We start from the raw sequence: 20,223 nt of genomic DNA, 5'->3' as shown, positions 1-20,223 counted from the left end.
AATACAAATCATATGAACATGTTCATGCCACTTTTGATACATTTCATGTCTTCTTGCGAAATAAATGTATTAATTCATACTGGTGAAAAAAATAATATTGAATATTGTGTATATATGCATAATAACCTTAAACTGCATTCCCTATAGCTGCACAGAACACAATCAGTGCTTGAAGCCATTTAACTCTATGTACTCTGGGCGAGAGCGCATGTCTTTTGGGGCGTGAGCTCTCTGTGCAAACAAAACCATCCACTTAATGTATTTTACACAACACAAGTCTCCAACTCAAAGAGCTGTGCAACCAGTACAGAACCATGGAGAGGAAAGCTCAAGCCATGAAAGACTACATGCTGAAGCAACCCAAAGCATGGTTAAAGTCAGACCATGTCAAAGATTTCACTGACTTTATACTGCCGAAGGACATTGAAGAAGACGGTGGTTATGACAGTAAGGAAATGTGTGAGTATAGTTTTTCTTTCTGGATTGTGCTATCGATATTTACATTTTATGTTTATGATGATTCCTTAGTAATGTTCATGTGTTAATGATCAAACAAATTGAGAAACAAGTTGTAGTCACTCTAAATAGCCTCTATATTTTGAATTATGAGTTACAAATGTATTTAATACATTTGTGTTGATTACCACAATTTCCAAATAAATTAATTAAATAAATTGATAAAAGATTACCCAGTTTCCCCTGAGGCATTTACAGTGGAAATCTATAAATGATAAATTACTCACACATGCAGTTGAAGTCAAAACTTTACCTACACCTTGCAGAATATGCAAAATGTTAATTATTTTATCAAAATAAGAGGGATCATACAAATTGCATGTTATTTTTTATTAGTACTGACCTGAATAAGGTATGTCAATTAAAATTTGAAGGAATTTGAAGACACGTGGAAGTCTTCTGGAAAACATGTATCTTCTGTATCTTCTGTAGCTTCTGAAGGGCAGTATTAAATGACAATGAAAATATGTAATTTAGGCAAAATAAGAAAAATGTATACAACTACATTCTGTTCAAAAGTTTACATCCCCGACTCTTAATGCATCGTTTTTCTTTCAGGAACATCAGTGAGCATTTGAAGCTTCTGTAATAGTTGCGTATGAGTCCCTCAGTTGTCCTCAGTGTAAAAAGATGGATCTCAAAATCATACAGTCATTGTTGGAAAAAGGGTTCAAATACACAAAAATGCTAAACCAAAGAATTTGTGGGGCCTGAAGGATTTTTCTAAAGAACAGCAGGCAGTTTACTGTTCAGAACAAACAAGGGACTCATTAACAGCTATCAGAGAGACAACACAGTATTAATAGTCAAGTATATGCAAACTTTTGAACAGGGTCTTTTTTTATAAATTCAACTATTTTTTTCTCTTGTGGACTATATGTAAACTTCTTTTATGGGAAATATCTTATTCAGTTCAGTACTGAATAAAAAACAACATGAATTTTGTATAATCCCTCTTATTTTGGTCAAATAATTAACATTTTGCAGATTCTGCAATGTGTATGTAAAGTTTTGACTTCCACCGTATGTATGTTAACATGATTTTAGTGAGGAAAAATAATATTTTACACAATTTTGCCAAGAGAATATATAAGTAATTTTGTATGATTATGAATTTAATATATCTACTTGGAAATACTCCAAAGTGCCTTACCTCAGCAACTTTAGTTTTTCCTTTGTTTATGAAAACATTTTTTTTTCTTTTTGTGATAATCGATATTGAGACTGACAGTTGAGCTTCACTTGAACTTGAAATATTCCTGATTATTGAATTTCAGCACACAAATGTTATTCTAGAAGTTACTGAAGTGTGTACTATTGGCCTGTCTGACACAGCATTCATCACACTTGACATCATGTCTTCCAGTGGTGCTTAAAGTGAACACCCAAAACACAAACTGTACTCAGTGATATTTACACATCTCTGTGTACATTAAATAGAACAGTAGTTTACTTTAATAGCTTCCTGTAGTCACATCTAATTAAAAACTACTCTGACATAAAAAAAAACCAATGGTTTTGAAATATAATACCACGGTAAAAACCAAAGTATCAACATTAGAATATAATGTAAATACTACGTTGACCCAATATGAATATGGTAATCATGCTATCTACATTACTGTTTAATGGTACCACCACAATATTTTTATGTAAAGCACTAGTATCCAACTGTTCATTTGACCTACAGTGTTGGAGGTTGAGAAAAATTTCATAGAAGCAGCGAAGAAAAACGACGTGGCGGGCATGAAGCTTCTTGGGAGAGGCGTTAATGTCAATGCCAAGAATGTGGTATGTCAATAAACTGCTCTTAGCTCACGTGTGTGTGATTAGTGTTTAAGAGGAAAATTTGAACAGTAGCAAATAAAGACGTGTTTGTCCACCGTCTCTGAACAGTTCTTATGAATCTTGTGTCTTATGTCAGAACGGCCGAACTGCTCTTCATTACGCTGTGGCCTTCAGAAATGTGGAAGCTGTTGATATGCTCCTTCGAAGGAGAGCCAAACTTGATTTACAAGATAAGGTTTATGTTTGCCCAGTCATTAATGATTGACATTGTTTGCATTAAGATCAGTACGACGCTCATACTGTGTTTCTGCAGCATGGACTGACCGCTGTTCACTTAGCAGCATGGTTTGGGAGTTTGCAAATCCTCAAGTTACTTGTGCAAGCTGGAGCTGACCAACGCACTGAAAATATGGTGATTCATTTTATTGATTTACATCATGGATTATTCTGTAGTTGATGTGCCCTTTCCATTTAAATATATATACCACATTAAATCTACTATTACTACTACTACTACACTATACTTATTTTTTATTCCCCAAATGATGAATGTCAAGTGCTTTAGAAAACCACAATTGTGTATGTATACACACACACACATATATATATATATATATATATATATATATATATATATTTTTTTTTTTTTTTTTTCAAATACATACTTCACAATTGTGAATTTTTGGGATTTAAGACCAAAAGGATAAATAACGCAGGTTTATTTTCATAGACTTCATTGCTCATATTTACCAAGAGGGTAATAATCTCAGTCTCAACTGTATATATAAATTTGTATATATATATATATTTTATAAATATAATTTTTCATAGATTTTCATTATAATTTACCATGTAGAAACTCATGAACACACATGACATTTAACCTAAGAAATAATTTTATTTCAACTCTATTTTTTGTATTAATGCAACACCACTATTAAAATGGTTTTTTTTTTTTTTTTTTTTTGCAACTTTTAATTTTCTATACTTTTATAGTTTATCCACCTTAGTCTTTAAGGCTGAAGTAAGCCTATGCGCAAGACTTTCAGTTCATGATCCGCTATTGATAGGGAAATAACATGAAGAATAACAACGTGCAGTAAATGATAAACCAGTGTGTTCATAATTAAGATAATACATTAAAATAATATGGTAAGACATGCCAATTTGCACTATCAAGCAGCAAAACAAGTTGTTTTGTACAGTTAAAAAAAATTGCCGGATGAGACCGGAAGCCAGAACCATGAAATTTACAATTGGTCACGGCCACTCTTACAACAAAAATAAGGTGGATATACTTTTTTCATTAAAAAGAAAATTGTTTCTAGTCATTACGATTTAAATAATGTAAACATTATTCTAATTTTATGTATTATTCTAAGTGTTTTAAAATTTAAATATTTGTTGTCCATTTGAATTGTGCACATTGCAAATGCTATTGAAAAGCAAGTGCCAACCTCTGAGTTTGATTGACAGGCGATCTGACCAGTTAGATCTGAGAGTAGCTTAACCTCGGTGGATTTAAACTTGTACAATGGTGAGTATTGACGTTTTTCCGCGGTCGACATAAATCTTCTTCCCTGTCTAGTTTTTTTGTAGGTCAAAAATGGCAGATTCGGCGTTATGATTGGTCGGATCACCTGTCAATCAAACTGACATTTGTATAACACCTCATATAGCTTTATAGATAATGCTGAACATATAGGATATAAATGTGAATCATTCTGTATTCAGGAGGGTCTGAACATGATGCACTGCGCTGCCATGAACAATCACACTGATATTGTAGCATACATTGTTGATGACCTGCAAATAGGAGAACTTGACAAAAAAGACCAAGTAAGGAAACAGCAATTACAATAAAATCAAGAATCAGAATGAAACAAAACACTCAAAAATGAAGTTGCACTTTTTTCCGTCAGTATGGTAACAGGCCTTTTGCCCTGGCCGCAGCACACGGCTGTGTTCGCATGCTAGAGATGCTGATGGAGGAATCTTACAACATGGCCACCATGGAGGAAAATGAGGTTCATTTATTGTATCCTTCAGTTTGTAGATGTTTATTTTACTTCATGTAGTTGTAATAATTTTTCTCTGGTTTGATTGACAGGCTGGAGACACGCCTCTGCATCTGGCAGCCAAAAATGGTCAATGTGAAGCGCTGCAGTTACTTCTAAACAACTTTGACATTCGCAATGAGGTCAACCAGGTAAAATCTGTTCTATATAATGTATCAGAAAATGCAGGAGAGTGACACACACACTGATGTGATGTATTTGCGGTGTGTGTAGGCGGGGCAGACCGCTCTGTATCTGGCTGCAGATGGAGCTCATGAGGACTGTGTAGAAACACTGCTGGAGGCACAATGTGACCCAAACATCTTCACCTTAGTATGTACTGAGTATGTACAGAAGTGATGATTTTAAACATGTCGTTTGAAGGCAACATTACTGAAAATGTAGTATTAAACATTTTCCACATTCAGCATTGTTTCTTTGTGTCTTATTTTCAGAGCAGAAGCAGTCCTCTGCATCCAGTCTGTGAGAGGGGCCACTTTCCTATTGTCAAACTCCTCATCAGTAATGGAGCCCAAATGAACGCTCAGAACCAGGCGAGAAATTTTAGAATTCACACTAAAGTTCATTTTAAGTTAAACTTAAGCATTTACTGTTACATTACATGAGGATCTTTAAAAGGGAAGTTGACTCTCAGAATAAAAATTACTTGATAATTTACTCACCCCCATGTCGTCCAAGTTGTTCATGTCTTTCTGTCTTCAGTCGCAAGGAAATAAAGGTTTTTAAGGAAAAATTCCAGGATTTTTCTACATATAGTGGACTTCAATGGGAGCCAATGGGATGAAGATCCAAGGTGCGGTATCAGTGCAGCTTCAAAGGGCTCTCCATGATCCCAGCTGAGGAGTAAGTGCCTTATCTAGTGAAACGATCGGTCATTTTCTAAAAGAAAAAAATAATATACTTTTATCCACAAATGCTCATTTTGGACTAGCTGTGCAATGCATCTCTATGACTTTGCATTACGTAATCACATTGGAAAGGTCATGCGTGGTTAGTTCTTCATCTATAATCTCCAAACAAAAAGGTAGGGTAGGGTGAAAAACTCCATCGTAAAAAAAACTTAAAAAGCATATAATTTTTTATTGTTTTAAAAAAAATAACAGATCGTTTCGCTAGATAAGGCCCTTATTCCTCGGCTGGGATCGTGTAGAGTCTTTTGAAGCTGCTTTGAAATTGCAAGTTGGACCTTCAATCCGTTGGCCACCATTAAAGTCCACTATGGAGAAAAATCCTGGAATGTTTTTTTCAAAAACCTTGATTTCTTTGCCATGAAGACAGAAAGACATAAACATCTTGGATGACATTGGGGTGAGTAAATTATCAGGATATTTTTGTTCTAGAAGTGAAGTAATCCTTTAAATGCCATTTGTCATTAAAGTAAGTAGTTGAAGAGATGTTTTTTTCATCAACTGATCAATATATTTTAGTAAACATTTACTTCAGATAACTGTAATGTTCACTACTGTTCAAAAGTTTGGGGCTAGTAAGTTGCATCTGAAATACACAATTGAGTTTGGAGTTGCAATGTGTCTAATCCATATGCTTATGCAAAAACAAATATGTTTATAAAGGCCAAAAGTGGCTAAAATGGACAGATTATGGGCTCTTCACCATGTTAAAAAGAAAAAAATGATATAAAGTTGTGGGATAGCTTTAATATTTTTGTGAGTTTATTTATGCATAAACCCAAATAATTTCAATAATAATTTAATAATCATTTAGTAATAATAATAATTTTTAAAAATGTATTTAAAGTTTAAATTAAATTAAATTTAAATTTAATTTAATAATAATTTAAAAAGATCAAACAATATGGATCATAAATTCAAAATATCTGATACTTAGTGGAGAAGAAGAGAGGAGTATCCTCTAGTGAATAGAGCTGCAAACATAATTGGTAGGAAACCAGTTACAATTTGAAAGTTAAAATTCTTTATTTATTTATTTATTTAGAAAGAAATGATTACTATTATTTAGCATGGAGGCATTGAATTATACAAAAGTGACAGACATTTATAATTTAACATTTATAAAAAAAAGACATTTATAATGTTATAAAAGATTAGTATTTAAAATATGTGCTGTTCTTTTGAGCTTTTTAACAAAGACAAAAAATATCGTAGTTTCCAGGAAAATATTAAGCAGCACAACTGATAATAAGAAATGTTTTATGAGCAGCAAAGACCAAAAGGATCTGAAGGATCATGTGACGCTGAAGACTAGAGTAATGGCAAATGAAAATTCAGCTCTGCCGTTGGTGATTAAAAAATATATTAGAATAGAAAACTTATTTTGATGTTAAAATGATGTTAATATGTCAAAATATTGATGTTTTTACTGCACATTACTGATCAAATAATGCAGCTATAGTGAGTATAAGAGACCTATACAAAAAAATAAATAAATAAAACAAATCTTACCATCCCCAAACTTTTGAATGGTTGTGTATCTCTGATTCAAGTTTTTGCTTTTAACACAGGTACATTACTCCTGAAAAGAATTAGTATCAGAATTAGTCTCCAGTACTGAGTATTTTAACACACATCTTCATGACAAGAAAGTATAATCCACAGTGTCCGTAATTCATATACGTGACCACAAAACCAGTCATAAAGGTCAATTTTTTCAAATTGACACTTATACATCGTCTGAAAGCTGAATAAATTAGCTTTCCATTGATGTATGGTTTGTTAGGATAGAACAATATTTAAAAATCCATAATATGAGGTTTCAAAAAATCAAAATATTGAGAAAATTGGCTCTAAAATTGTCCAAATGAAGTCCTTAGCAATGCATATTACTAATAAAAAATTAAGTTTTGATATATTTACAGTAGGAAATTTACAAAATATTTTCAAGGGACATGATATTTATTTAATGTCCTAATGATTTTGTGACATAAAAGAAAAATCAATAATTTTGACCCATGCAATGCATTATTGGCTATTGCTGCAAATATGCTACAACCTGTTTTACTTACGACTGGTTTTGTGGTCTAGGATCACATATAATCCATATTAGGCATAAATACACTATTGCTAAATGAAACCATCAAGACTGACTGATTGATTGATTGTTTCAGCATTTGCACACTCCATTTCATGTAGCAGTGAAGAACTCTCACATTCCAATAATCCACACCTTACTTGAGGCTGGCTGTGATCCAAACGTAAAGGATCATGTGCGTTTTCTCTTTTCATACACAATTTGTACTGTATTTATAACTGCATGCATGTGTTTCAGTATTTCATTATTCATTTACCACATTTAGATGGGGCAGACTGCACTTCACATCGCCACTGAGATGGGGAAGGTGGATGTGGTGGAGATGATTCTGAAAGCTGGGGTGGATTTGGAGATTCGGGACAGGGTGACAGAGCGTGTCTGACATTTTACACTGCCTGATAACGGTTTGAAAAGACCGTAGAGAAATAGGCCATTTGCGAGAAGTTATTTTGGTACTTTTTTCTTCCACAGCAAAATAAAACAGCTCTTGGAGTGGCAGCGAGAGGGAATATGGTGATTATTGTGGACATGATCATCAAAGCTGAGAGATATTTCAGATGGAAGCACAATTTTCAAATGGTAGGTATTCAGATTTCCAATGTGGGTCAAAGCAGACTGTGAAATGAATGGTATTGTGTTTTGTAAACGAGTGGGAAGCACATTTTCCTCCCACCAAACGTCAAGGCCTTCTATGACCTCAGTCATTTCCTATTAAACCCAGTGCAGGAGGTGTAATGCAATATTAAATCATGTATAATTCCATTCAGAAAGGTCACTGCAGCACATTTATTCGCACAAGGGTTGCATATGTCAAAAATGATCGTTCTGGACAACAGCAAACATTGACTAATAATATTCATTGTGCTGTATATATACCTGTGCTAATTTCAGCACCTGGCTTCTGGCGAATCTGGCCTTTCTCAGAGCTGGATGTTATTTGATTGCCCTTTCAGACTAATACAGATGCTATTGAAAGCCTTCACAGCGAATCACCGCTGACGTTTAAATTAGATCACTCCCCTGACACGAAGCCAGTGCGCGATATAATATGGGACCTCGCATACAAACACCTCAAGCGCAATGACTGGAAGAAGTTGGCGGAGTACTGGGAGTTCACAGATGATCAGGTGGCTGCCATTGAGGAGCAGTGGACAGGTCAGACAAGACGCTTTAGGACCATATACAGTTGAAGTCAAAAGTTTACATACACCTTGCAGAATCTGCACAATGTTAATTATTTGACCAAAATAAGAGGGATCATACAAATTGCATGTTATTTTTTATTTAGTACTGACCTGAATATGATATTTCACATAAAAGATGTTTACATATAGTGCACAAGACAAAATAACAGTTGAATTTATAAAAATGTCCCCATTCAAAAGTTTACATACACTTGATTCTTAATGCTGTGTTGTTAAATTCTTTGGTTTTTCAGCATTTATGTGTATTTGAACCCATTCCAAACAATGAATGTATGATTTTGAGATCCATCTTTTCACACTGAGGACAACTGAAGGACTCATATGCAACTATTACAGAAGGTTCAAATGCTCACTGATACTCTAGCAGGAAATACGATGCATTAAGAGCAGGGGGTGAAAACTTTTGAACAGAATGAAGATGTGGACATTTTTCTTATTTTGCCTAAATATCATATTTTTTATTTAGTAAAAAATTCAGAAGATACTTACATGAAAAATCATGTGACACTGAAGACTAATCATTGCTGAAATTCAGCTTTCTCATCACAGGAATAGATGACTTTTTTTTTTTTTACATTTTTTGATTAAATAAATTCCATAAGAGACTTTAAAAAACTTTTGTTGAACAATAACATATTTATTAATAAAAATCAAACATATTTTTAATAAAACTAAAATGTATTTGACTAGCATTTCATTACTAATAATTAATACTTATAATCATGGTCAATTTATTATTTAAAAATTCCATTGGAAGAAAGCTAATCTTAGATTTATAAAACATACAAATATCTATAAACCATGTGACAGATAAGTCTGAATCAGTAACAATTTATTGTTGTACTAGGTCCTAACAGTTTTCAAGAGCATGGGAACAGGATGCTTCTGATCTGGCTTCATGGAATCCTGATAGAAGGGAGCAGCCCATCCAAAGGCCTGTATGAGGGACTGCTTTCTGCTGGGATTACAAAGATTGCTGGTAGGATGTATTTTCACAATTTTATTATCTTTACAGTATGCAGTGATCTTTGTTTGTGGATCTCCCTGATGGATGCATTGCTAATACCAAAATAATACAATAAAATTAGCAGGACCAAAATGGTGAAATCTCATTCTATACTCTTTTTTTTTTTTTTCCTCCCTCATTCCCAGAAAAAAATAAGAATGGAAGGATCAAACGCTGATACACGGAAATGCATGGTTTCGTGAAGGTGCCACAGAAAACTAAAAGACTGCTATGAACTAAAAACAACACTTTAATTTCTAATTGACACACATGAAGATCCAGCAATTAACTTTGGTACAACCTGTGGATTATGGTACAGTACAAACTAATACAGTAGCTGACTGATCTGAAACAACAAATCCGAAAATTGTTGCAGATTTTGATTATGGCTTTGTAAAACATTATAAAGTAAATGGCGACAAACAACTTTAATAAATTAATTAAACCACATCACGTAATAAATAATGATTCTTCAGTTAAAATTTTGGCAATTTCAGTATAAAAACAACTTACGGTCATTTCATGTTATCAAAATAAATAAAGTGTAGTCCTAAAAATGTATTAAGAGCTAGTATACCCAAAAATGAAAATTCTGTCATTAATTACTCACTCTCATCTCGTTCCAAACCCGTTAGACCTTCATTCATCTTTGAAAAAAAAATTAAGATATTTTTGATGAATTCCTGAGAGCTTTCTGTTGCGATGCTGTCATTGCAGGGTCGGAAAGCTCTCAGATTTAATCAAAAACATGCTAATTTGTGTTCCTAAGGTGAACAAAGGCCTTACAGGTTTGGAACAAAATGAGGGTGAGAATGACAGAATTTTCATTTTTGGGTCAACTATCTCTTTAATCTAATTCAAAGCCTTTTAACTTAACAAATCAAATACTATTAAATTACAAAATCCAGACTCAAGACCAGACAGATAAATGAATGAGTCTGTGTGTGTGTTAGTCCACAACTTTGATGGAGTGGATGTGAAAGGCGGAGGAGGAGGGGCCTCTGGGTTGGCTGGAGGAGCTCTTGCTACTGGAGACAGTCTGACTCTGAAGAGCAGAGCGAGGGAACTTCGCTGCCATTGCCTGGCCAACAGTGAGCTGCAAATGGTGAAATTATTAGTGTGCATTATGTCTCGATATCATCACATGCACTTTGACATCTGAAAGGATGTTTCTTGATACCTGAGTGACAGGGTGGTGTCTTTCTACAACAACCGAACTCATGGGAGGAGCCACGCCCATGACATGCAGGGCCGCGGGGGGACGGCCCGTCCGGTTATGATCTGCCCGTCCTGTCAAACGAGCGGTCACGGTCTTTGAGGCTTTTTGCTTGCTAGCTGTTACTATCCGTGCGCTTGTCTAAAAAAATGGTTTTCAAAACATTCAATACACAAGAATACATATAAATGTACTCACAAACATTTTGAAAAGGCAGGTTAAAGGAAAAGTCCACTTCTAGAACTAAAATGTACAGATGATGTACTCACCCCCTTGTCATCCAAGATGTTTGTGTCTTTCTTTCTTCAGTCATAAAGAAATTATGCTTTTTGAGGAAAACATTTCATTTCATTTATTTTTCTTCATATAATGGACTGCTATGGTGCCCTGAGTTTGAACTTTCAAAATAGAGTTTAAATGTGGCTTCAAATGATCCCAAATGTGGTTGTAGATGATCCAAGCCGAGAAAGAAGGGTCTTATCTAGCGGAACGATCGGTTATTTTCATAAAAATAATACAATTTATATACTTCATGTCAAATGCTTATCTTATCTTGCTCTACCTGGACTTTTTTCCGGTTCATGACAGTTAGGGTATGTCGAAAAACTCCCATCTCATGTTCTTCCTCAACTTCAAAATCATCCTATATCACTGTTTTACCCTTTTTTGTTAAGGGTGTTTGATCTTCTTTGCATGTTCACTTTGCAAAGACTGGGTCGGTACTTCTGCAGCGATGTAGGACGATTTTGAAATGATTTTTGAAGTTGAGGGAGAAAATACAAGTTTTTCGACATACCCTAACTGTCCTGAGCCAGAATACACAGAGTTCAAGGACTGCAAGACAAAATAAGCGTTTGAGTGTAAAAATATTTAAATTGTATTTTTTAAATGAAAACCACAGATCGTTTTGCTAGATAAGACCCTTCTTCTTCGGCTGGTATTTTTTACAACTGCATTTGGGATCATTTAAAGCCGCATTTAAACTGCATTTTGGAAGTTCAAACTTGGGGCACCATATCAGTCCATTATATGGAGAAAAATGCTGATATGTTTCCCTCAAAAAACATAATTTCTTTACGACTGAAGAAAGAAAGATCTGAACATCTTGGATGACAAGGGGGTGAGTACATTATCTGTAAATTTTTGTTCTGGAAGTGGACTTCTTAAGTTCAGCAGGCTGATATAAAACGTTCATAAATATGCTTGCAGTCACGTAGTACCTGTCTGAAGGTGTTTGTACTGCCCCCTGGTGGACCGGAAGAATTCACCACTGTGGTTGTGAGAAGAGTTTCTGCTCTTGGGCCTGTGCTTGAACCAGGCTGAGAAAGAAAATGTTCCTAAAAGGAGAGATATAATTAAAAACAGTAATTTAAAAGCATTATTCTGACACTATTCTTAGAAATAAATGCAAACATTTGGTCCTAAATAAATAAAAAATGTTGATCCATATAATAATATTAGCCACGCAAAGTTAAACTTTATAGGTTGACTTATGGCAGTTAAAAGGCATCTGAAAACAATGGTGCTAAACATAAATTCAAATAAACTTTTCTTGTATGTCTTACCGCCTCTACATCCTCTGTAACACTGTGGGAGGGGCCCAGCTGGATTGGACTCTCCATGACAACTGGGCTGAGTCGGGATGACGAGACAGTCCGCGGAGGGTGATTGGCCATTGAGCTGGTGCTTGGCTCATCCCCTGGAAGTGGACCATCTACAAAAACAAAACAAAATAATAAAGGCTAGACTGACGATACTGCATAAGGTTTGATCTTTGGAAACTATATTGTTAATAAAAACAAAAAACAAAAAAAACATGGTACCACATACACCAACATTCAAAAGTTTGGGATCAGTAAGTTTATGCTCATCAAGGCTGTTTATTTGATCAAAAATACAGAAAAAAGGTAATATTGTGAAATATCATTATGATGTAAAATAATGTTAATCTATTTTAATATATATTAAAATTTATTTATTCCTGTGATCAAAGCTGAATTATTTCAGTCTTCAGTGTCATACGACCCATCAGAAATCATTCTAATATGCTGTCTTATTACAGTTGTGCTGTTTAATATATGCTGTTTAAGGATTCTTTGATGAATAAAACGTTAAAAAGAACAGCATTTATTCCACAGAAAAATATTTTGTAACAATATACACTACTGTTCAAAAGTTTGTGGTCAGTAAATTTTTATTCCTCCTTTTTTGACAGAAATTAATACTTTTATTCAGGATGTGTTAAATTGATCAAAAGTGATAGCAAAGACTTATACTGTTAGAAAAAAAAAAAACAATATTTAGAATAAATGCTGTTCTTTTTAACTTTTTAATTCCTGAAAAAACAATCACAGGTTCCAAAAAATATTTCACAGCACAATGGTTGCCAACATAGATCATTCTAGTAATAAATCAGCATATTAGAATGATTTCTGAAGGATCATTTGACACGTACGATTGAAGTAATGGGTGATGAAAATATAGCTTTGCACCAAAAGAAATAAAATATATTAAGAAACCATTATTTTATATTGTAATAACATTTTGCAATATTACTGTTTTAATGTATTTTAATGTATTTTTGATCAAATAAATGCAGCCTTGATGAGCATAAGAGACTTCTTTAGAAAACATTACAGGTCTGATTCCAAACTTCTGAACAATAGTGTACATGAAGAAATTTATTCGAATGATTTCTAAATGATTCTGTCTTGCAATCTCCCTCTGATGCTTATTGCCTCAAAAACAAATAAAGGTATGATCACAATAATTACATTTTGGCAAAATTTTACAGGCAAAAAAGGCCTGTTATCTGATGTCAATAGTGTTGATGTGTAAAGAACAGCTCACACAGATGTCACATGCTATGAAATCTGTTGGGAAGCTTTTCATCATGTGCATTCCTGTTGAAATGACTTGATTTTACCTGTAAGAATTTGCCAAAACATCTGTAAATGTAACTTTTTTTTTTTTAACCACACTTGTGTTTTTTGACTTCAAGATGTCATTTAGATGTCATTTAGGCTGACAGCCTGGTCTACAAGGAAATTCACAGTTGAAGGGTGCAATTTTGGCACCAATTGTGACCATAAACAGTACTGCAAATATTTATTTTTTCCTTTTTACACTGTCCTATTGCTGTTTGTTTAGAAAAAAAAACCTATAAATGGCTGTCTTGTAGTTGTCTGCACACCCTGGAATAACTATTTCAACAGAAAAAAAATATAAAATTACACACTTCAACCTTTAACATTTGTCTACCTTTACTGCTTATTTCATAATAATGAATGCATATACAGTATGAGCTATACGTGGGACAACAGAAGGGAAAAGGCTGATTATGATGCAGTGCTAAAAAGCCAGAGGCTAGAAAGCCGTTACCACAATCAATCTGATTTAGCTGCCATATAAAATGACGTGCCTTGGGTGTATCCAATTATTTAGAAATGACCTTTTGTCAAATTCAATTTTTAACACTAACGTTAAGAGGTTTTTTATTACATTCAAACATTTTTTGCATGAGAAAAATATCTGAGTATCTGTCATAACCTACACTTCAATTATGTAACAATCAGTCATGTTAAACTGGTACATCATGCCTTCATAAATGCGATTATTGCCACTGCAACTGAGCCGAACCTATCTACTATCTTACCACGTTCCAGTCTACCCGCTTCTCCAGTGTTAAACATGCTAAGGGCCTCGATGTTGAGCGCACAGACCCCACGCATGAAAGCTTTCTTCATAGAGTCCTCATAGCGCTCTCGCTCCGTGTGCAGCCTGTGGATTTCAGCTTGAGCTTTCTGGAGCTCTTCTACATGCTGACAAACGCAATCAGAAAACGTTATGTTATGTCCACATCTAGTAACTTATTAAACTTGGAATCAAGAATTAAAAAAACAATTTCAGTAAAATTGCAGTATGGACTCCACTCACCTGTGCCATCTTGGCCTCGTAGTCTGTAGAGAGCTGCATGCAGACGTCTTCTGCTCTGGCACAACATGCTCTCTCCACACGCTCCCGCCACCTGTTCTGGATGAGCGAGTGCCAGCCTGCCCACACCTTCTTCTTGAGCTGCAAATGATAGTGCTGCTCGGCCAGTCTGTCCCCCTGCGCCTGGAACACAGAGAAATCCATTAACATACATATTTTATAAAAAAAAAAAAAAAAAAAAAAAAAAAAAAATTCTTTAAAGAAGTCTCTTAGCCTGAATTCGTCTCTCAGTAATACGGTGAAATTCTGGTACAATTTAAAATAACTGTTTTCTGATTTAACATATTTTAATATGCAATTTATTCCTGTGATAGCAAAGCTATACTCCTATTTTCAGTGTCACATGATCCTTCAGAAGTCATTACAATATGCTGATTTGCTTCTCAAGAAACATTTCTTATTGTTGAAAACTGGTTTTCAAAGTGAGTAAATGACAGAATTTTCATTTCTAAGTGAACTATCCCTTTAAATGCAGATAGCCTGCAAAACTGCAATCTCTCCAAGAAGAGAAAATGAATACAAAACACAAGCCTGTCTGAAGTATCAATCTGACATGAGTAAACAGCACCGTCTGAAAAACATCTGCCCTGTGTGCGTTTGTGCTGTCAGTCTGAGCTGCCCCGTCTCACCTCCTCTCTGGCAGCACACTGCTGTAGTCTCCACTGGGTGAAACTCCTCATCAGCTCCAGCTTCTCCCTCTGCCTGTCAACTGCCCTGCTCAGATTCGCTATCACCTGCAGATGGCAAAGGCCAAAAGAAGATGACAAACTGGAAGACAGAGACTTACAGCCTGTTAAAAATTGATACCGAGCATGTGTGTTTTGAATTACAAATTGTGCACTAAAAAACTCTGGCTCAATATCTGTGTGCACCTCATCTTTTCTCTGGTTAGAGATCTTGTAGGTGTTGAGCAGGTCTTTGAGACCATCCATCTCAGCATTTACAGCAGCCATATGGGCTGCATGTTTCTCCCTCTCCTTCTTAAGCTCCAGTCTGTGCTGCTCCATAAAAGCCAGTTTCCACTTCCTCAGCTCCATCATCACATTACTCTGCACACAGAAAAAGAAACAGTTCCTACAATGCATTATGGCATGAACCTAATCACTACTTACCAGTGTTATTTTATTACCACTGAGATATTATTATTAAAGTTATATATTTATTATAATATTTAAAGTTCAAATCTCAGGATTTTTCTCCATATAGTCGACTTGTGGCCAACGGGTTGAAGGGCAGTTTCAGTGCAGCTTCAAATGGCTCTACATGATCCCAGCCGAGGAATAAGGGTCATACCCAGTGAAACGGTTGGTCACTTTCTAAAAAAATGTAACATTTATATGTAGGGTAGGGCGAAAAACTATTTTTTTTTCTTCCAACTTCAAAATCATCCGACATTGTTGTTTTACTTTTTTTGTAAAGGGCGTTTTAATTTCTTGGAACGTTAGCTTTGCAAACACTGGGTTGGTAATTTCGGGGGGGTTTTTTGTAGAAAATGAATGATAGTTTGGCTAGATAAGATTCCTTATTCTAGGATCATGTAGAGCCCTTTGAAGCAGCACTGAATCTGCAATCCGTTGATCCCTATTGAAGTCCACAATATGGAAAAAAATCCTGGAATGTTTTCCTCAAAAACCTTCATTTCTTTTCGACTGAATGACTTGGGGTGAGTAAATTATCAGGAAATTTTTATTTAATATCTATTTTTAATCCTTTAAACATGTCTATATAGTCGGCACCAATAGCCTTGTGGTTAGCGCACCGACATATAGCACAACTGTGCTGGCGGCGACCCGAGTTCGAATCCCATCTCGAGGTCCTTTGCCGATCCCACTCCCCTCTCTCCACCCAGTACAGTAAAAAGTATATATATATACACACACTACCATTCAAAAGTTTGGGGTCAGTACATTTTTATTGTTTCTTTTTTTTTTTTTTTTTTTTAAGAAATTAATACTTTTATTCACCAAGGATGTATTAAGTTAATAATTAAAAGTTTATTAAAAGTTCATAATAAATAATTTACATTGTTATAAAATATTTATATTTTGAATAAACACTGTACTTTTTAAACTTGTTATTCATGAAAGAATCCTGAAAAAAAAAAAAAAAAAAAAAAAAAAATCACAGGTTCCAAAAAATATTTGGCAGCACAACTGTTGATATTATCCAACATTGATCATTCTAATAATAAATCCGCATATTAGAATGATTTCTGAAGGATCATGTGACACTTAAGACTGGAGTAACAGCTGATAAAAATTCAGCTTTTCATCACAGGAATAAATTCTATTTTAAAGTATGTTAAAATAAAAAACATTATTTTATATTGTAAAAACATTTTGCAATATTACTGGTTTTTTTCCTATATTTTTAATTAAATAAATGCAGCCTTGATGAGCATAAGAGACTTCTTTAAAGACTATTACAAGTCTTACTGACCCCAAACTTTTGAACGGTAGTGTATATATAAAACATATTTTATTTCAATTAACATTTATTTTATTACTTATTATATGTTTTTATTACTTTTCAGTTTTAGTTAACTATAGTTTTATTAAGCTGCTACTTAAAATCCATCATTCAAAGCTAACCTTTAGGTTTGTGCTCCAGGTATCCAAAATGTCCTCCATCTTGTTCAGGTTTTCCTCTGAGATAAACATCTCAGTCATGACGGTGGTCAGAGCATCAGGACTGTTTTGTCCTGATCTGTCTGACCTCGCTGATCTTTCCTCAGATGACACAGATCTGTTTGCCATGCTCTCAACTGAAGCAGATGTAATATTATCAAAACAGTTAGTTCTCCAAATTGTGATTGGATAAAACACATGAAAGATCAAGAGAGCTGAGAAGTTTTTATTTAAATTCATGACATTACCTTCAGATGTGCGACTTGGTGGTCTGGATTCTTCTAATGACGGAGTTGGTGTAGCCCTGTTGTTTGAATGCCCTTTATTATCTGAAATAAAACAAAGAGAGTGGTTCTCAACCCTTATGACTCCAAGGCTCTCCACTGTCAAAGACAAATTTGAAAGCCTTGCAAAATATTTCTGATACTTCTGCTATTGTGAATATTATATATGTGAATTGAATATATGCTAATTTTATATTTTCAGAAACAAGGTGTGGCAATATCATAATTTAATAAAATAATTATACAATCAAAATAATAAAATTCCACAATTTCAAAAGGTTTACATTTTTTATTACCAGTAAATTTACATGTGATTACAGGTTTTTTTTTTTAATTATTTACTCACAGATATCTTTTATATTTCAGCCTGACAGAACATTTTAGAGCTATACATAAACAGTTAATCTACTTAAGATGTTATTAATTATTAATAAAAATACCAGTTATTAAGGGACAAATTAAGAAATGATTTCAGCTTCAATCTTGATTTTTAGCTATTTAGCTTAATTTAAATCTTATTTTGACTTATTTTAAATATTTTAAGCCATCTTGCAGCCCCTCTGGAAGTGTGGTGAGGTCCCCTGGTCAAACACTTTACTACTTTACATTCACAGATAACTCAATCCAAAACTTACTTACAAAATTAGTGTCTGCAGTTATTATATATATAATTCTGCAGAATTATATAGCATTTTTATCTCCTAAATATGCATTACATGCTAGTAAGAGGCCTACCTGCCGTGTGTTGAGCAGGTGTTTCTCTGTAAGTAGTATGCTGCAAACTCTTGGAGAGTTGAGTTGTGCTCAATGGCAGTGATGAGAAACTCGGTTCATATTTAGGAGTTACAACAGCATACCGAAGAAGTTCTTCATACTCATCCTGAAAATTTGAAAGAGAAGGAACAATGTCAAAGTGTCCTTTAAACTGTCAAAAATGGCAGAAAATCAGTCATATATCATAACGATTTTTGTGATGGTGGATATGATAACTCACCTGAAGTGCAGAAGAAACTGAGCTGCCTCTGTCTGAATCTCTTGGTAAAACTGGACTATGTTGCTCCCCTTCATCAGATGACATCTGAAATACAGAATGATTGAGGACGTGTTTCATATATGACGTGTTTAAATGACTAATTTAAGTTCAAATAGACCAAAAGAAACAATTCTTAAATGTGAGGAACCGTGATTACCTGAAAGCTACTTCCTATCTACTTCAAAACTGTTTAATCTTAACGTTACCTGTGTCTAAGGCATCATTGTTTAAAAGGAAAAAAAGAAACCAGATAAAAGTATATTCACATACAAAATACTACTAACAAACAACCAATAATGTATTTATAGAACCATTAAGTTAGCTAGTTGAAGGTCTAACCAACTGTGCAACGTTTTTGTTTATTTCAGCAGCAGTGATTTCTCGACAACAGCTGACTCAGCAACGTTTCTGTTTGGTAATGTTCATTACAATGTCCATATTATAATATATTAAAGTCAAAGATTGACTAGATGTCACGCAGGTAGACATAAACAGCCAGTCCCAGAACCAAATCAAAAGTGCAACCTTAGTTCCTGCTGGAGTTTCATAGCGCTGTGCTAGCCTCCTATTGAGCTCACAGGCTAAATCCGCTAAGCATTATGTGGAGGGCGGTACAGAGATAAAACTGTACGATCGTTACCTTCTCAGAAGACTTTTAAAGGTATTTGTTCCGCTGTTAACACAACGTAAGCTTTCAATCTGCAACTACCCACTATACTGTTAAAAGCACTGTTTCAAACTGCTAGTTGCTGCAGTAAACGTCGATTTGATTGGTTGAAAATTCGGCACATCTATCTTGGCTATTGCGATTGGGTAGAAAGTTTCCATAGTAATAGGGACGCGGAAGCGTCTGTTGTATTGTTCTGTTGGCATGAACACACAACGGCAAAAATACCCGATGCCCTCACAATGTTAACAAACAAACAAACAAACAAATAAATATATATATATATATATATAAAATAATAAATAAATAAATATATATATATATATATATATATATATATATATATATATATATATATATATATATATAATAATCATTTATATATATATATATATAAAAATGAAAATTATTATTGCTGGTCTTCAATGATAATGTCAAGTTACTTTATTGTATTTGCACCAAACTTTGGAGGGCAGTATATATATAGATAGATAGATAGATAGATAGATAGATAGATACTTTTCTTTTTGGATATTTTTATTTTTACCTTTATTCATTTTTTCCTTTTTCTTTTATTTTCTTTGCTTTGCTTTGCTTTGCTTTGCTTATGAATTATTGTTTATCAACTCTTTCACTGTTTGTTAGCATTTGTTATGAATAAGCATTTAGTAGCTAGTTATTTAACATTTAGTAGTGTTTTGTACAAAAGAGTTCACATTATCGCTGTCATAAACATAACATTGGATTAGCGACCTAGCAATGCACATTCAGACACATTTCGTCATCATTTATTTCAACTTTACT

At 34.2% G+C, this 20,223-nt stretch overlaps 2 protein-coding genes across 2 annotated transcripts; one reads left to right on the top strand and one right to left on the bottom strand.

Annotated features, from left to right (window-relative positions):
- Positions 1 to 290: 290 nt before the first annotated feature.
- On the top strand, positions 291 to 9,861 carry ankdd1b (ankyrin repeat and death domain containing 1B). The gene is made up of 15 exons (XM_051111281.1): positions 291 to 459; positions 2,207 to 2,307; positions 2,441 to 2,539; positions 2,618 to 2,716; positions 4,039 to 4,143; positions 4,227 to 4,331; positions 4,415 to 4,513; positions 4,596 to 4,694; positions 4,817 to 4,915; positions 7,465 to 7,563; positions 7,654 to 7,752; positions 7,860 to 7,967; positions 8,342 to 8,543; positions 9,441 to 9,572; positions 9,747 to 9,861. Exons 1-15 carry the CDS (start codon positions 315 to 317, stop codon positions 9,800 to 9,802), a joined length of 1,647 nt encoding a protein of 548 aa, XP_050967238.1. The 5' UTR covers positions 291 to 314; the 3' UTR covers positions 9,803 to 9,861.
- poc5 (POC5 centriolar protein homolog (Chlamydomonas)) lies at positions 9,832 to 19,504 on the bottom strand. The gene is made up of 13 exons (XM_051111280.1): positions 19,393 to 19,504; positions 18,714 to 18,797; positions 18,455 to 18,599; positions 17,684 to 17,764; positions 17,400 to 17,572; positions 15,681 to 15,857; positions 15,438 to 15,542; positions 14,752 to 14,931; positions 14,471 to 14,636; positions 12,381 to 12,529; positions 12,036 to 12,152; positions 10,780 to 10,956; positions 9,832 to 10,695 (listed from the first exon to the last, which is right to left on the bottom strand). Exons 2-13 carry the CDS (start codon positions 18,795 to 18,797, stop codon positions 10,549 to 10,551), a joined length of 1,701 nt encoding a protein of 566 aa, XP_050967237.1. The 5' UTR covers positions 19,393 to 19,504; the 3' UTR covers positions 9,832 to 10,548.
- Positions 19,505 to 20,223: the final 719 nt, after the last annotated feature.

The sequence above is a fragment of the Labeo rohita genome, chromosome 5 (genome assembly GCF_022985175.1).
Source record: "Labeo rohita strain BAU-BD-2019 chromosome 5, IGBB_LRoh.1.0, whole genome shotgun sequence".
Lineage (NCBI taxonomy): Eukaryota > Metazoa > Chordata > Actinopteri > Cypriniformes > Cyprinidae > Labeo > Labeo rohita.
Note: the sequence above shows the minus strand (reverse complement) of the source record. Positions and strands in the feature narration are given on the sequence as shown.

Excerpts from the sequence above, each read along its gene's own strand:
- ankdd1b (XM_051111281.1), top strand. The coding sequence starts at position 315 with ATGGAGAGGAAAGCTCAAGCCATGAAAGACTACATGCTGAAGCAACCC. Across the intron at positions 4,332-4,414 it reads CCACCATGGAGGAAAATGAG|GCTGGAGACACGCCTCTGCA; the intron begins GTTCATTTATTG and ends TTTGATTGACAG. Across the intron at positions 7,968-8,341 it reads GGAAGCACAATTTTCAAATG|ACTAATACAGATGCTATTGA; the intron begins GTAGGTATTCAG and ends TTGCCCTTTCAG.
- poc5 (XM_051111280.1), bottom strand. The coding sequence starts at position 18,797 with ATGTCATCTGATGAAGGGGAGCAACATAGTCCAGTTTTACCAAGAGAT. Across the intron at positions 17,765-18,454 it reads ACCTGCTCAACACACGGCAG|ATAATAAAGGGCATTCAAAC; the intron begins GTAGGCCTCTTA and ends GTTTTATTTCAG. Across the intron at positions 15,543-15,680 it reads CTAACCAGAGAAAAGATGAG|GTGATAGCGAATCTGAGCAG; the intron begins GTGCACACAGAT and ends TGCCATCTGCAG.